General features: G+C 53.9%; 1 protein-coding gene across 6 annotated transcripts in view; it reads left to right on the top strand.

Annotated features, from left to right (window-relative positions):
• The first annotated feature begins 222 nt into the window (after positions 1 to 222).
• Positions 223 to 17,080, top strand: part of NUP98 (nucleoporin 98 and 96 precursor) — a 36,819-nt gene continuing 19,961 nt past the window's right edge. For 3 of the 6 annotated variants that reach the window (XM_077192519.1, XM_077192537.1, XM_077192532.1), the window contains exons 1-14: positions 223 to 377; positions 3,831 to 3,934; positions 4,331 to 4,432; positions 4,604 to 4,783; positions 5,484 to 5,623; positions 7,132 to 7,239; positions 7,824 to 8,007; positions 8,884 to 9,047; positions 9,768 to 9,905; positions 10,451 to 10,538; positions 12,760 to 12,852; positions 13,192 to 13,332; positions 14,240 to 14,373; positions 16,482 to 16,669. In XM_077192519.1, coding sequence (XP_077048634.1) covers positions 3,862 to 3,934; positions 4,331 to 4,432; positions 4,604 to 4,783; positions 5,484 to 5,623; positions 7,132 to 7,239; positions 7,824 to 8,007; positions 8,884 to 9,047; positions 9,768 to 9,905; positions 10,451 to 10,538; positions 12,760 to 12,852; positions 13,192 to 13,332; positions 14,240 to 14,373; positions 16,482 to 16,669 — 1,733 coding nt within the window. In that variant the 5' untranslated portion in view covers positions 223 to 377; positions 3,831 to 3,861. Of the gene's footprint in view, positions 378 to 1,645; positions 1,793 to 3,830; positions 3,935 to 4,330; positions 4,433 to 4,603; positions 4,784 to 5,483; positions 5,624 to 7,131; positions 7,240 to 7,823; positions 8,008 to 8,883; positions 9,048 to 9,767; positions 9,906 to 10,450; positions 10,539 to 12,759; positions 12,853 to 13,191; positions 13,333 to 14,239; positions 14,374 to 16,481; positions 16,670 to 17,080 lie in introns of all 6 variants that reach the window. The other 3 variants (XM_077192523.1, XM_054654978.2, XM_077192527.1) reach the window with 3 other exon arrangements.

The raw sequence follows: 17,080 nt of genomic DNA, 5'->3' as shown, positions 1-17,080 counted from the left end.
CGAGCGCCGCCACGCACGATTGGTCCTCGCGGTAGAAGCCCCGCCCCCTCTAAACGCCCCGGATGTCAGGGTGGCGCCGCGACACAGGCCGTTCTGGACCCTTCCGCGGCGCAAAGCCCCGCCCTCTCCGCCGCCCGTTCGGCCAATGGGCGCTCAGTGCGCGGCGCCGCTTTCCCCAATCAGCGTTGAGCTCGGGGCGAGAGCGGGGGGCGCGGCCAATGGGAGGCGGAAGCGGGGCGGGGCCGAGGCGGCGCGCGGGGGAGGCCGGGAGTGCGCGCGCGGGCTGTGACGCAGCTGCGGCCCCGTGAGGCGGCGGCGGCGGCACCGCGGGCCCGACCCGGCCCGGCCGCTCCGAGCGGCGCTTTCCGGCACCCACGGTGAGCACCGGGGCCTGCCAGGGCTGCCCTGCCCGCCCCCCGCGCCGAGCGACGCGGCCTGGCCGCCCTGCCCTCCCGGCGTGGCTGTGGCGCCGCCGCCAGGCCTTTTGTGCCGGGAGACCGGGCGGTCCCGGAGTGGGGGGGGGGGCGCGGGGAGGCCCCGGGACGGAGGGAGGGCCGGAGGGAGGCGGGAAGGCTGTGAGGGAGTGGGATTTCCCGGCAGCCGTGCCCTGGCTGTTTCCGCAGTACCTGGCCGCTTTTGGGGATTTTTAGGCCTTTTTGGTTGTCCCGGTGCGGGTCCGGTGGGAGATTCCGGGTGTTTTCCACGGAGGATACGCGGCTCTGGATGCGGGTAACGGCCCGGCAGTCCCGGGGCCCGGGAGTTATTTACTGTCGTGTTAAATAGTCGTAGTTTAAAGTTAGGGTGGTTACATGTGATTGAAGTTATGTTGGTGATATGGGTTTCTTTGGGTGGTTTTGGGGGATTTTCTGCTGTTGCTGTTAAACTTCAATTAGAGCTTTTTGGCGTGAGGGATCTCTCCTCAGCTGGGGCTGCAGCGAGTGGGAGGGGGATCCTGTGTAAAACCCTCGAGTTTTACTAATTCTGGTCCAGCTCTTGGGTTCACAGAATCCCCAAATCCCTGGTGCTTGCCCAGCCCTGGCAGCCCATGCAGTGCCAGCTGTGCCCCATGGGCACCTTGTCCCCAGCCCAGAGCACTCAGTGCCACCTGCAGGGGACACCTGCAGGGCTGGGCACTGCAAAGCTCCCTGGGCAGCCCCTGCCAAGGCCTGAGCTCCCTTGCCATGGGCAAATTGCTGCTGCTGTCCAAGCTGAGCCTGCCCTGGCCCAGCCTGAGGCCGTTCCCTCTGCTCCTGTCCCTGTGCCCTGGGAGCAGAGCCCGACCCCCCCGGCTGTGCCCTCCTGGCAGGGACTTGTGCAGAGCCACAAGGGCCCCTGAGCCTCCTTTGCTCCAGCCCCAGCCCCTGCCCAGCTCCCTCAGGGATTCTGCAGCCCCTGCCCAGCTCCCTCAGGGATTCTGCAGCCCCTGCCCAGCTCCCTCAGGGATTCTCCAGCCCCTGCCCAGCTCCGTTCCCTGCCTGGACACACTCCAGCCCCTCCAGGTCTCTCTTTCTCTGAGGTGCCCAGAACTGGGCACAGCCCTCGAGGTGCAGGGGAGGAGGGGTGGGTTTGAAGTAGAACACAATGCTTGTTGTGGGAGGGGGAAATCTTTCCATAACAGGTTTTCTCTTAAAATATGATTTTTTAGTTTTCTTCTTAGGTAGAGTTTGGCGTTTAGTGATCTCAGGACAATGTGAGAGCAGTGACTTAAAAAAGACGAGCCACAGAAAATGAGTGACTTGTGAATTTGCAGATAAGGCTGAGAGTCACAACATCGGACAGCTGGAAAGTACAGGTGATTTTTATCTGGCCTGAAAGGGAAACTTGCACTGGCACAAGGGGAGGGGGCTGAAAATGCTCCATAGGAATGGAGAGGTGTCTTTGGGAGCAGGTCCTGGTGGAGAGGGACCTGAGGGGTTCAGCCTGGAGAGAAGAATGTGCAGGGTCAACTTTTCCACTCTCATAACTCCCTGACAGGAGGCTCAGCTTGGACAGCAGCAGCAATTTGCCCATGGCAAGGGAGCTCAGGCCTTGGCAGGGGCTGCCCAGGGAGCTTTGCAGTGCCCAGCCCTGCAGGTGTCCCCTGCAGGTGGCACTGAGTGCTCTGGGCTGGGGACAAGGTGCCCATGGGGCACAGCTGGCACTGCATGGGCTGCCAGGGCTGGGCCAGCCCCAGGGATCCCATGGGAGAAGGTGAGGAGGGCTCAGGGTGCAGTGTTACCCTGAGGAGCTCTCCCAGGAGCTCTGAGAGTTTGTCAGAGCAGCTTTTCCTGGCTTTTACCGGGACCATTTTACTGAAATTCCTCTTCCTGGGACAAATGAAGCCTGTAAGGATTTGCCTGTGGATGTGTGGAGACCCTTAGCAGTCCGGAATTGTGCTGTGTGTCTGTTGGAGTAGGTGGAGGTGACACTAAAATCATCTTTGCAGTTCTCCTGCCAGGGCAGTGCGGGATTGGGCCGGTCTGGGCTGATTTGGTCTCCAGCTGCTCAGGGTTGAGGGAGCCTGTGGCTGCTCCCCGTCTGGATTTGGCCATTCCCAGAAAGTGCTGCTGGTGTTAGGGAAACAAACACTTCAGTTTCAGGGGTGGGCAAATGGATGTAGCAATTTCCCTGGGGGAGGCTGTGCTGGGCAGTGCCCAGTCCCTCTCTGCTTGCCTTCGGCACAGGGAAAGGGCAGCTTTGGCTTTAGCTGGAATTGTTTGCCTTGGGAATGTTGCTGGTGTGGGCCATCCTTGCACTGCTGATGTTCTGCAGTGCTGCGTGTGGCTACTGCTGCCAGGGAGTACCTGGGAATGTGGGTGAATTCCTCATTTCCTACTGAATCTGGAGGGAGGTTGGGGTAGTACTAGCATTTTTGTTTGTTTTTTTTGTTATTGGACATGATTTTAGTAATGTGTATTTTTTCTGGTTAGTATTGTCATTTTCTTCTGGCTATTATGACTTTTCATGGATCATTACACCCATTATTTTTGGTCAGCATGGCATTTTGGGACTAATACTGGCTTTTTTTTAACTTTGGCATTTTCTTGCTATTATGGCTTTTTTGGGTTCATGTGGCATTTTCTTTTTCTAGTTCTAGCTTTTTTTTGTTGTTGTTGTTGTTGCTAGTACTGCTGTTTTGGGGATAATATGAACATTATTTGGGGTAGTACTGGCTTTTTTTGTTAATCTGGCAAGTTTTTGGCTAATCTGGAACTTTCAGTGGTGAAGCTGCTGTTCCCCACAGCGTGCCTGAGGAGCTGTGGGGATTATTGTGCTGGATTTGTTGACAAACTCAGAGAGCTGGAGCAGAGTTTGTATCTGTTTGTGCTGGGGGAGGAGGCTGGGGAGAGGCAGCAGGGAATGTGCTATAAAGAAACCGTGGGGGCTGGAGAGGGAACTGGGCCCTGCAAAACTCCCCTGGAACAGCAACTGCTGGGGAGCAGAGGGAGGCTGGGTTCCTGTAATCCCTGTGCACTGCATTCCCCTCTGCCGTGCTTGAAGCAGTTGGCAAAATGGGTGGAACAGGAAAATCATTCCTGGAAACCCCCAGGATTGCTGTGGGATCACTGCAGCCCAGGACACAGGCCGAGATGGGCAGGAACTCCAGCCATAATTAAGGGTGACAGCTTAATTTTAGGGACACTGGTGTTTAGTGACACCTCCTTGGCTGTGGTGTCACTGGAATGTTGGTGCCCTTGGCCCTCCTGGGGTTGTGGCAGGGTTTGGAATCACATAGTGCCATGGGGTTGGTGCTGAAGGATTCTGGTGGGATTGCTGCCCTTGGCAGTGAAGGAGATGGAAAATGAGTTAGCAGGGTGAGCTTTCGATAAAACCTGAATTCTGCTTTCCAGGTCTAGGAAGAAAACCTGATACATCCTGAAAATGTTCAACAAATCCTTTGGCACTCCATTCGGAGGCAGCACCGGCTTTGGGACAACTTCAACTTTTGGGCAAAGTAAGTGAAATATCCAAGGTGGCTTCAATGAGGTGTCTTTTCCTGGTGTGAGCTCAGAGGATCCCAGGGAGGTGCTGATCCCTTGTGGAATGGAATTAGGGAGCTGCTGGGTGCTCCAGCTGGCTTGGAAGAGGTTCAGGAGCCCGAGGCTTCACCCCTAACCAAGCTTTCTGTTTGGGCAGACAACCAGGGTTCCGTGTCTGCTGTGGAAATTCCTTCTGTGGGAAGGAAGAGTGGGAAATGCAGTGCTTGGGGAAGGTGGTATCGCTGGGCTGTTCTGGGGCTGGCACAAATCTGTGGTGGGTTTGTGGGGAAGGCCTGGAAGGAAGAAGCATGTGTGTGTTCTGGGGCTGTGTGGAGCTGCAGCCTGAGGGGCTCTCTGGGCTGTGCTTGCAGATGCTGGCTTTGGTACCACCAGCGGAGGAGCCTTCGGGACCTCGGCCTTTGGCTCCAGCAACAACACCGGCAGCCTGTTCGGGAGCACGCAGAGCAAGCCAGGTATGCCCCAGGGGCTGGGCACGGAGGGAGGGCAGAGGGGAGCAGCCTGAACCAGGGAATCGGCAACAAAAATACCCAAAAAGCACCCTCCCGAGCCCAGGACAGCAAGAACTGTCAGAGCTCCCAGGCAGAAGAGGCTGTGAAGGATTAACCACCTGTTTCTGTCTGCAGGAGGGTTGTTTGGGTCTACTACGTTCAACCAACCAGCCACCTCCTCCACCAGCACTGGCTTTGGCTTTGGAACATCCACTGGGACATCAAACAGCCTCTTTGGAACCACCAGCACTGGTGGAAGCCTGTTCTCATCCCAGAATAATGCCTTTGCACAGAACAAACCAGCTGGCTTTGGAAGTGAGTGAGACTGGCACCCCTCTGCTGTTGGGTGGGAGAGCAGTTGGGTGGGACAGGGGCCAGGGTGGGGCTGGGGGGTTTCTCCTGCAGGATACAGTGACATCCCTCTGCCCACAGCAGCTGGGGAGAGCCCACATGCTCCTGAATCTGTAGCTGTGATTCCAGCCCTACATTTTAAAATAAATTGCCAAAGGTTGTTGGTTGGAATTCTTTATCTTGAATACTGTTTTGGGGCTGATTGATTTTAGGTTTTTTTTTTCCTGTGACAGAGCAGTTATAATTGGGTTTGTCTGTGGCAGGAGAAGACAGGGAATGCTGTTAAACTCTTCTGTAATTTCATGAGGCAAAAGCAACTGCTTGGAGCCCCTTCTGAAAAAAGGAGCCTTGCTGATTCTCTTTATTATAAAGTTATTGTGTTGTTTTCTTCCTACTTGGAAGGAAGGAAACTGACTGCTGTAGAAGGAAACTGCTGTGGTTTGTCTGGTGTTTCTGGAGTGCTGAGTTAAGGACACTTCTGCAGCAGGGCACTGCATTAGCAGCACCATCAACATCCAGCTTTGCTGTCAGATTATTTTTCCCAGCAGTTTTTTGCATTTTCAAACCAGTTTCTAGTTTGAATAAAGTATTAGGGTTTAAGTTTTAAATAGTTAATTTGGGTTTGTTGTAATACTGATGTTGTTACTTTTTATGCTTTATTCAGACTTTGGTACAAGCACCAGCAGTGGGGGGCTCTTTGGGACCACCAACACCACTTCCAACCCCTTTGGGAGCACATCTGGCTCTCTCTTTGGCCCAACCAGCTTCACTGCAGCTCCAACTGGCACGACTATTAAATTTAATGTAAGTTCTGCTCTTTCTTCTTACTCCAGCCTGTTTACTGTGGGAAGTATTCAGTTTTGCAGTCGTTTGTGTGATGTCTTGGTCACTGAGGTGAAAAAACGAGTTCATGTGCAAGTGTTTTGAACTGATTTGAAAACATCCCCTCTCAAACACGACAGAATTCCAGGCTTGCTGGGTTTAGGGCCAACACTGAAGGAGTAAAGGAGCTCCTAAAGCTGAGCCTGTCCAGCAAGTGCTGTGGAATTGAAGGTGATCCATGGCAAATGCTGGCAGCAGTAAGGGTTAGAGGCATCTTGGGATGGGTCAGAATCAGCACAGCTCTGCTGAGCCAGCCTGGCTCTGGGAATGGGACCTGGCAGGAGAGGAGTGCTGTCCTGCCTCCCCCGGACGAGTCCCCTTTAAGACAGGATTCAGTAACTGCTACAAAGTTCTGTGGCAGTTGGGCCTGGAGGGTGGCCCAGCAGAGAGGCCTTGAGGAACTGGGCTACCTGGGGCCTGCTGGAGGAGGGGCTCTGTTCCCCAGAAACTTGTTCATGCAGATCTCAGCCCTCTTCATTTCCAGACTGAGCTGATGTAAGACTGAGGCTTCGGGGGCAGAGCTGTGATGCTGCCTGGGCTCTTGCAGTGCTGCTGATTTGTACTTCCATAGCACTGTTAAAAAGAGGGGGGATACTGGAATTCATGCAGAGCTCCAGGGTTTGACTCAGAAGCTGAGGTAAACTGCTGTAAAAGTGAAACAGAAAGCAGAATTGCTGGGTGTTGTTTTGAGTGTTCCTGTGACTAATTCCACTGTTGATCATCATTAAACACACCTGGGTGAGACCTCAGCTGTACAAATAATGATGGAATCATAAAAACATGCAATCAGACAAGATTTGGGCCGGGAGGGACCTTAAATCCTACCCAGTGCCACCCCTGCCATGGCAGGGACACCTTCCATTGTCCCAGGCTACTCCCAGCCCCAGTGCCCAGCCTGGCCTTGGGCACTGCCAGGGATGCAGGGGCAGCCCCAGCTGCTCTGGGCACCCTGTGCCAGGGCCTGCCCACCCTGCCAGGGAACAATTCCTCATGGCCAAGATCCCATCCAGCCCTGCCCTCTGGCACTGGCAGCCATTCCCTGGGTGCTGTCCCTGCAGGCCTTGTCCCCAGTCCCTCTGCAGCTCTCCTGGAGCCCCTTCAGGCCCTGCCAGGGGCTCTGAGCTCTGCCTGGAGCTTCTCCTCTCCAGGTGAGCCCCCCCAGCTCTCCCAGCCTGGCTGCAGAGGGGCTCCAGCCCTGGAGCAGCTCCGGGGCTCCTCTGGACTGGCTCCTGGAGCCCCACGTCCTCCTGCTCTTGGGCCCCAGGGCTGGGGCAGCACTTCAGGTGGGGTCTTGCCCAAGCAGAGCAGCCATGCAGAGCCTCAGGTCTGTGCTAGGTGTAGGATTTCCCAGGGAGTTCTGCAGGGAGTTGTGGCTGTGTTCCCCCATGTCTGGCTGGATTTTAACCTGGCTCTTCCTCCCTTCCCGGCAGCCCCCAACCGGCACCGACACCATGGTGAAATCCGGCGTCAGCACCAACATCAACACCAAGCACCAGTGCATCACTGCCATGAAGGAGTACGAGAGCAAGTCCCTCGAGGTCAGTGCAGGGGCACACAGCCCTGCCTCGGGCCTTTCTGGGCCTTTGCTACTGTCTGTGCTCATGAATGCAGAAATACTAATGAACCTTCAGTATCTGCATCACACACGAGAGGTGTTGTCAAGTAAAACAATTAATGCAATGCCACGTTGATTGCAGTTGGGTTCAAGTGCTTGATGTGAGTCTGGAAGAGCTGAAATTCCATCTTGTCAGAAGGACATGAGATCCTGTTGGGAACAGCCCTGCTCTGCTGAGATAATAACAGGATCCCGGGCAGAGATCAGTTGTTTGTTATAAATTAATATTCCCAAGGATTTATCCTGAGGCCTTCCCGTTTGGGCTGGTTTGCTTGACCCTTCAAAACAGATCATTTATAAAGTATCTGAAAAGGCTCTGGGATGTCAAATCGAAGTAAAAACATGGATCTAAGTTCAGGTCCCGTTTTTAGTGTCCTTATTTTTAAAAATAAGGGTGTTGCAGCTTTTCTTGAGCCTTCTCCTTGGTGAAGATGGGGTGCTGGGTGAGTGTGGTAAGAACATTTGCCTGCCCTTGTCCTGGGTAAAAAGAGCTGGATTTTCCTCTAGGAACTCCGTTTGGAAGACTACCAGGCTAATAGGAAAGGGCCCACGAATCCTGTAGGAGCAGGAGCAACTGCTGGCTTGTTTGGCTCTTCCACTGCCACGTCCAGCACAGCCACAGGACTTTTTGGCTCTTCCACTACCAATACAGGCTTCTCCTATGGGCAGAATAAAACTGCTTTTGGAACCAGTAAGTACTGCCTGGCACTGGTGTTCCTGTGAGTGCATGTGCAAATATTCTGTTAAACCATTTAGAATTCTGTGATGCTGAAACACTGCTGTGAGCTTAGAGTTGTGCTGGTTATATTGCCAGCATTCACTGGTGCAGCTCCTTGCCATAGGAATCTATTTTCTGTTTTCTTACTTTCCCTTGGAAAAGTATAAACAGCAGTTGGATTTTTATTAGGTTTTGGTGCAAATTGAAAAGTAAATAGATCATAGAATCCTAGAATGGTTTGGGTTAGAAGGGACCTTGAAGCTGACCCAGTCTCACCCCGCCATGGCAGGGACCTTCCACTGTCCCAGGCTGCTCCAAGCCCTAATGTGCAGCCTGGCCTTGGGCACTGCCAGGGATGCAGGGGCAGCCCCAGCTGCTCTGGGCACCCTGTGCCAGGGCCTGCCCACCCTGCCAGGGAAGGATTTTTTCCTAGTACTGGATATTTGTGTTTGTGGAATCTGACTGTAAACAGATCCAAATCCTCCATGCTGTAGGAATGGAGGTGGTTGTTGGCTGAGCAGAGACAGCACCCAGGGAGCAGCTGGAGCTGGCCCAGGGGAGGGATTTAGGTTGGATTTTAGGGCAAGGTTCTTGCCCAGAGGGTGCTGGCACTGCCCAGGCTGCCCAGGGAATGGGCACGGCCCCGAGGCTGCCACAGCTCCAGGAGCCTTTGCCAGCGCTGCCAGGGATGCCCAGGCTGGGCTTGCTGGGCTCTGGGCAGGGCAGGGCTGGCACTGGGGGATCCCTGGGGGTCCCTCCAGCTCAGGACATTCTGTGACCCTTTTTGCTGTGTGCATGCTGGGGTGTGGATGTGCTGGGCTGGCTCTCTAACTGCCCTTGGTGTCCCAGGTACGACCGGCTTTGGCACGGGCACCACCGGGGGGCTCTTTGGGCAGCAGTCCCAGACCACGAGCCTGTTCAACAAACCCTTTGGCCAGGCCACCACCACGCAGAACACCGGCTTCTCCTTCGGGGGCACCAGCACCCTGGGCCAGCCCAACACCAACACCATGGTAAGAGGGGCTGCAGCTGCTCCTGCCGGGCACGGGGGCTGCAGCGTTGGGTGTGCCTCACGTTCCCCTGCCGTGGGGTACAAGCAGCGTGCCGAGCTCTGGAGGCTGTGGTGCACTGAGGAACCTCCTGGCAGTCAGCTTTGTTCCTGACAATTGGAGAGCAGTCAGCTGTTCACAAATCATGTACCCACTCACCTCCTCAAGCAGCTGCTGTCTAGCAACTCCTATGCTTCTGATCATTTTCACACAGATAATGTCATTCCATTGTCAGCCTTCTTTGGGAATTCAGTCTTGGGCTTTCTAGTGACAAATGAGCAACATTTGGGGGCTTTTGTGACAGATTCTACGTAGTTGTAACTTGTATGACTAGAGGCTTTGGCTTCAGATATCCTGTGTTCTTTGTGAATTTGTTGTGACTTCTCATAGAAAACCCTGTGAAATGTTTCTTTTCCATCTCCATTGTTCAAAGTGATGAGGAAATTCTGATATCCTTTAAATCTTGGAGCATAAATTTTTGGGGTTTTTTAATTTCCTTTTAGTAACTAATTTTTTGGAGGAGGACTAAAGCTTCTGGAATGCTCTTCACCCCTCCTCTTCCCCCAGCACGAGGGCAAAAGCAGCATTGTTTTATTGCCTGATTTTGTGTGTTGGAATCTTTGTTGTCAGTGCTGGACTTGGAAAAGCCTGGGAGTGTTACCTTAACCTGGTTCCTTTTTGTAGGGTCTCTTTGGGGTCACCCAGCCCTCGCAGCCTGGAGGCCTTTTTGGGACAGCTGCCAATACAAATGCTGGGACTGGATTTGGAACGGGAACTGGCCTTTTTGGACAAGCCAACACGGGATTTGGTGTTGGTGGTTCGGTATGTCTGTGCCTCTGTAACAAAGAGAAAACCAAGCAGAACCCTGTTCGGGGTGCTGACTGCACAGAAGTTGTGTCAGCTTAGGAATTAGGATGTCTGAGATACAAGAGTCAGGTGGTTTGCTGGAAACTGGAGGATAAACAGGTGTAGCAGAGTCACTTTTTTAACAAGTGATGTGTGGAGTGATAAAAGCAGCTGGAAATACTGAGGTTTTCAGTGACTGGGGTGCCTCAGCATAGGCTGTAAGTTGTGATGGACCAAAACCAACCTTGGTTTTTGATACTCAGTCATTTTGGTTCTGGTGGAGCAAAAATCACAGGATCACTGAGATTGGAGAAGTCCCTTAAGCCCCTTGAGTCTGACCCTCACAGCTGCTTTTGGGGATCTTGCAGGTGGCTTGGGATAACCCCACCCATGGGAGGGTGGGCTGGGGGGCTCAGCTGTGCTTGGCTTCAGTTCTGCTTCCTTGCCTGCAGCCAAGCACCAATACAGTTCCCATGGTGTCAGCATCCCAGGTTTCCAAATTGCTGTTGTTTTCCTTTCAGACCCTGTTTGGGAACAAGCCTGCTGGATTTGGAGCCACCACGACCAGCGCTCCCTCGTTCGGTACCACCACGGGCGGGGGCCTCTTCGGTAACAAACCTGCTCTGAGTTTAGGAACCCCTGCAAACCCTTCCAGTTTGGGGACAGGGAAAATAGTGTGGCTTCAGTCATTTAAATCTGTACTGTGTGTACCACACACTGCAGAGAGCACATGCTGGGTACTGTAGTGTTGGAATGGTCAGGTGAACGATGGCCCTGGCACAGTGCTGGGTGCTGGGTTGTGCCTTTGCTCTTGGTGGGGCTCCCTGACTCAGGAAATAGATGGTCAAGTTTTGGTGAGTCCTTAAGGGAATTTTCAGCCTGGGATGGTCAGGATAGCTCCTAGGATCCAGGGGAGCATTGGGAAGGGCATTCCCAGCAGGTCAGGGAGGGGATCCTGCCCCTCTGCTCAGCTCCAGGGAGTGTCCTGTTCACTTCTGGGCTCCACAGCTCAAGGAAGACCAGGAGCTACTGGAGAGGGTCCAGGGAAGGGCACAGAGATGATTTGGGGTCTGGAGCATCTCTGGTGAGGAGAGACTGTGGGAGCTGGGCCTGGTCAGTCTGGAGAAGGGAAGGCTGAGAGGGGATGCATCCATCCACCCAAATACCCCACCCATCCACACAATCTCTCCAGGGGTGTCAGGATGGTGCCAGCCTCTGCTCAGTGGTGCCAGTGGCAGGACAGGGAGCAATGGCCAGGAACTAAAACACAACAATTCCAGCCCAGCCTGAGGAAGAACTTCCTTCCCTGGAGGGGCAGAGCCCTGGAACAGCTGCCCAGGGAGGGGCTGGAGTCTCCCTCTCTGGAGACATCCCAAACCCCCTGGGCAGCTCCTGTGGCACTGCTGCAGTGACCCTGCCTGGGCAGGGGTGTGTTGGGTGGACCCTTCCAACTCCATCCATGCTGTAATTCTGTGGTTGAAAACTCTTGAAATCAAGGATTCAGGGAGCAGAGGGGTTTGTTAGGAGGTTATGAACACCCTGTGTTGGCACAGCAGCACTGGGAGAATTGGGTTAAAACCAGTGATCCCTGGGCTTGGGCAGGTGTCAGGAGATCCTGCACTGCAATGAAGGTGAAGTGAGTCAGCTCCAGTTGTCCTTGGTGGTGGGAAGGACCAAAGTCCTGGGGAGCTGCTGGTGTGTTCCTGGTGGCCTCTGATGTGAGAACTGCTGTTGGGTGGGTGTGACTGAGCAGGAGCAATGTGTAAGGATGGCTGAAGGGAGTGGCAGCTTCTTTCATGGGACTCTGAAATCTCTCCTGCCTTTTTAATTCTGGATCTCAGAGCAACAGAACTGTGTCTCTGAGAGTGAGTAGGAGGGAGTTGGACCCTGCCATCCCTGTCCTGCAGTGCTGTTTTGTGTTGTTTATTTAAAGGCAGTGGGGCCTGCCATGCCTTTAGCGTGCTGTGCAGCCTGCCCATATAGACAGGGAAGAACTCAAGGGAGCTGGCTGATGTTTTAGATCCTTCCCAAATCAAGCTCTTTGTAGCTCTCAGTGCTCTGAACCAGGGCAAGCAGGGTTTGACTGTGGTGAGCAGTGCTGGGCAAACCTCCCAGGGGAGTCAAAGGTGTTTTTGACTTCTTGTTCTGCTGCTCAGGATCTCCATGGCCCCACAGTGTGTTGGCACTGTTTGGTGGAGACCAGCCTTTGCAGTGTGTGGTTTTGGTTTGCCTGTGTAGCAGTTTATAGGAGGAATGAGCTGGATTCCAAGGGGTTGGTGCACACCTGCAGTTTTTCAGTTTAATCCTGGCTTTGTGTACTAACCAAGCGTGGGATGGGCTCAGCATCTGCAGTAGAACTGAGCTCATGGTAGATTTGGGGTGGCCTTGTTGCAGCTACAGCTGTGCCCTTGAGCTGTGCAGATCTGAGTTCCCACCTGCTCTGTGGGGAGGGTCAGAGAAATGAGTGTGGTATAAACAGGATGGATTGAGGTTTGTTCCCTCCAGGCACTCAGAAAACCCCAGCACATTTTACTCCACTGCCAGCTAGAGCAGCATCATGTCAGCTCTGGGAAACTCTGAAGTTTGTAACAAACTGAAAAGCTTAAGAAGACAGACCAACATTTTTCTGTGCTGCTTTACTGCTATATTTATAACTAAAATGTGTTAATTACCAGTGAAGTCCCTTCTTGCTGATTGCCAGTTTAACCTGCGCTGCTGGAAACAGTGAGAAATTTGGCTTTGGCAGGGCTCTTCAACCCTGTGAGGCTTATTTATTTAAATAAATGGTTTTAATTTCATCTCTAATGAGCTGCTCATTCTGTTGTTGAAGGTTTTGGTGCCAACACTGCTGGAAATAGCTTGTTTGGAAATAAGCCTGCGACTGGGACTCTGGGCACTGGACTTGGAACAGGGTTTGGAACAGGTAAGCAGTTTCCCAGCTCATGTCTGGGCAGCTCCAGCCCTCAGGCTGCAGTGCAGTCCAGCCTGGGCATTGCCTGTAGCTGAGTTAGGAAAGGCTGGCTATGTTTGAGCTTCAAGCCAGGATGGCTTAGGGCAGCTCCAAGGGGAGCTTCTCAGCACAGTGCCAAGTGGCCTGGCAGAAATTGGGCATGACTGGTGGGGTCCTCTGTGCTCAGAGCCTCTGCTGCCTGCAGCATCCCCAGGCATGGAGGGTGTTTCCTGCAGTCCAGTAAGGAATTCTTTGTTGTGCCTGTGAACTTGCCAGAGTCAGTGGTGACTGACAATGCCCTCTCTGTCACAGCTCTGGGGGCAGGACAGACATCCCTGTTTGGGAACACGCAGCCAAAGCTGGGGGGAACGCTGGGAACAGGAGCGTTCGGAGCGCCAGGATTCAACACATCCACAGCCACCCTGGGCTTTGGGGCCCCTCAGCCTGCTGTAGGTGAGTGTCCATGAGCCTGCTGCCTTGTGCCCATGTGCCTGAGCACAGTAGCACTCCCTTCCCAAAGGGTTTGGAGTGACAGAGCATCTCCTCGGGGCCACTTCTGTTCTCAGTCACAGTGCAGACTGTGTTAATGACCCTTGTTCTGCTAGCTGTAGGTGTGTTTTTAAGGAATTCCAAGTTGCTTTGTGTACCCAATAATTGCACCTATTTTTAGAGCATTGTCTTGAAGATTAGTAAATTTCCCAAATTGAATTTGGGGCAGCAAGAATAGATGTGCACAATGAAAACTAAGGGAAGTGCAACATTGGATTTTTCAGTACTTCCAGATAGGAGAGGCCTAGAGGGCCTTTATTAACAGGAATGCTGTGCCTTTGGGACAAAAATAAGACCCAGTTGTCTCCAGCTCTCCTGCTGACTTCCTGCAGAGCCTGACAATAAGCTGCTGTTCTGAGATGGTTTTGTGGTTCTTTGGGAATGCCCACTTCTCTCCTGAATTTATTGGAATTAGAATTAAGCTGCTTTTGGTGGCATGAATGTTTCATGGGGTGAAGTCTTAGAGCATTTCAATAGGAATTAAAATAAAATGCTTTAAGACAGATAAGATTTAGAATCCATTGTAGAGGAGACTCTAGACCTGTATGGTTGTGGTAGCAGTAATGTCAAAATTCTGCATGAAGTGTTTTCCCTGCCTACCCTTTCAGAAGCCAGCTGGATTAGTTGAATATTCTGGCAGGCCAGGCTCTTTCCACTGCTCTGTAGCTCTCTGTGCCCTCAGCTTTTCACCCATGAGAACTCAGTGAATATGGTTGGACACTCTGATGGAGGAAGGAGATGATCTGGGCGCTGCTGCCTGCCCTGGTTCTGTTCCCAGAGCTCTAAAACTGAAATGCTGCTCCTTTTGTAGCTCTGACAGACCCCAACGCCTCTGCAGCCCAGCAAGCTGTCCTCCAGCAGCACCTCAACAGCCTGACCTACTCCCCCTTTGGGGACTCCCCACTCTTCAGAAACCCCATGTCAGACCCAAAGAAGAAGGAGGAGGTGAGTGCCCATCAGCCCTGAACTCATTTTATGGGTGACAGGTGGAATTGCTTGGTCTCTGTGCACTCCTCATCACTTCAGTGCACACTGAGCAGCCAAGGAAGTTGCCCTCTTGCTCTCCCAGTGGTGCAGTGGCTTTTTACCCTCCACGACACAAAGTGCTTTGTTTTATCCCAGTGGAAGGTACCCTGCCTGTGGCAGGGGGGCTGGAAGGGCATGGTCTTTAAGGTACTTTCCAACCCAAACCATTCCATGATTTCCTGCTTTTGCCTGCATCACAGCCTTGGCTGTGGAGTTCCTGGGCTCCCTGCTGCTGATTGGGAATAAAGATGGATCGTTGTTAATGCTTGGAAAATAATTGTAGTGCTTTGCTTAGGACATCCCTGAGAGTCTTTGAGAAACCTTTCCCTGTTGCTTTGTTCAAGAGATTATAAAACAAACACTTCCCAGGCTTTTTAGGTGGTAGGGGAGGTTCTGAGTGTCTGCTGCCCCTGCGCAGGTTCCAGGGGCTGGAGGGGAGTCCTGCCTGGCACCTGGAGCCCAGGGTGCCCACGGATCCAGGCTGATGGCTGGGGTGTCCATGGAGCCCAGGGTGCCCATGGAGCCCAGGGTGCCCATGGATCCAGGCTGATGGCTGGGGCTGTGCATGGAGCCCAGGGTGCCCATGGATCCAGGCTGATGGCTGGGCTGTACATGGATCCCAGGGTGTCCATGGATCCAGGCTGATGGCTGGGGCTGTGCATGGATCCCAGGGTGCCCATGGATCCAGGCTGATGGCTGGGCTGTACATGGATCCCAGGGTGTCCATGGATCCAGGCTGATGGCTGGGGCTGTACATGGAGCCCAGGGTGCCCATGGATCCAGGGTGCCCATGGATCCAGGCTGATGGCTGGGGCTGTGCATGGAGCCCAGGGTGCCCATGGAGCCCAGGGTTCCCATGGATCCAGGCTGATGGCTGGGGCTGTACATGGATCCCAGGGTGCCCGTGGATCCAGGCTGATGGCTGGGCTGTACATGGATCCCAGGGTGCCCATGGATCCAGGCTGATGGCTGGGGCTGTGCATGGATCCCAGGGTGCCCGTGGATCCAGGGTGCCCGTGGATCCAGGCTGATGGCTGGGGTGTACATGGATCCAGGGTGCCTGTGGATCCAGGGTGTCCATGGATCCAGGCTGATGGCTGGGGTGTACATGGATCCCAGGGTGCCCGTGGATCCAGGCTGATGGCTGGGGCTGTGCATGGATCCCAGGGTGCCCGTGGATCCAGGGTGCCCATGGATCCAGGCTGATGGCTGGGGTGTACATGGATCCCAGGGTGTCCATGGATCCAGGCTGATGGCTGGGGCTGTGCATGGATCCCAGGGTTCCCATGGATCCAGGCTGATGGCTGGGGCTGTACCTGGAGCCCAGGGTGCCCATGGATGCAGGCTGATGGCTGGGGCTGTGCATGGATCCCAGGGTGCCCATGGATCCAGGCTGATGGCTGGGGCTGTGCATGGATCCCAGGGTGCCCATGGATCCAGGCTGATGGCTGGGCTGTACATGGATCCCAGGGTGCCCATGGATCCAGGCTGATGGCTGGGGCTGTGCATGGATCCCAGGGTGCCCGTGGATCCAGGCTGATGGCTGGGGTGTACATGGATCCAGGCTGCCTGTGGATCCAGGCTGATGGCTGGGGCTGTGCATGGATCCCAGGGTGCCCATGGATCCCAGGGTGCCCATGGATCCAGGCTGATGGCTGGGGTGTACATGGATCCCAGGGTGCCCGTGGATCCAGGGTGTCCATGGATCCAGGCTGATGGCTGGGGCTGTGCATGGATCCCAGGGTGCCCATGGATCCAGGCTGATGGCTGGGGTGTACATGGATCCCAGGGTGCCCATAGATCCAGGCTGCCTGTGATCCAGGCTGATGGCTGGGGCTGTGCATGGATCCCAGGGTGCCCGTGGATCCAGGCTGATGGCTGGGCTGTACGTGGAGCTCCCTAACCTCGGTGCAATTATTACTTCCCTTTGCTTACCACCCCCTTTGCCTTTCAGGGCCCTGGGCTGGAGCACTCTAACTCTCTGTCCCCATGCCTGAGATTCCCAACTGTCCCTCTCTCTGTTCCAGAGGCTGAAGCCAACCAACCCAGCAGCCCAGAAGGCCCTGACGACCCCCACCCACTACAAGCTGACCCCCCGCCCTGCCACCAGAGTGCGGCCCAAGGCCCTGCAGTCAGCGGGCTCAGCCAAGTCCCAGCTCTTTGATGGGCTGGATGATGATGAGCCCTCCCTGTCCAATGGAGCCTTCATGCCAAAGTGAGCTTCTCTTTTGTCTCTGCGTGAGAATCTTCTGGAAACTCCTGCATATTACTTGAATCTCATGATTTTGTGCTATGGTTCATATTGGAAGAACAATAAGTTGTCTGTAAGGCTTCACTAGAACTGTTTTCTGTAGAGGAGGTGAAAAGGTTCAGCTTAAACTCTTAAGCTGTAAAATGAGGTCAGCCCATGATGGGAAACAAAGCTCCTATAAAGTCATTGAGGAATTCTAACAAGGAAAGCTTGCACAGGGTAATACTTCCTGCTCCTGAACTGGGAGTGTCAACAGGTTTGCTCATGCCCTAAATATGGAGGCAGATTTCTGGTGGTTTTATCCCAGCCCTAGTTCTGTTTCAAATATACAGATATTTCTGTGAGAAATAAATCATGGGTCTGCCCAAGTAATGC

This window comes from Agelaius phoeniceus, chromosome 2 (genome assembly GCF_051311805.1).
Source record: "Agelaius phoeniceus isolate bAgePho1 chromosome 2, bAgePho1.hap1, whole genome shotgun sequence".
NCBI lineage: Eukaryota > Metazoa > Chordata > Aves > Passeriformes > Icteridae > Agelaius > Agelaius phoeniceus.
The sequence above is the reverse complement of the archived record's forward strand: the minus strand, read 5'-3'. Positions and strand labels throughout refer to the sequence as shown.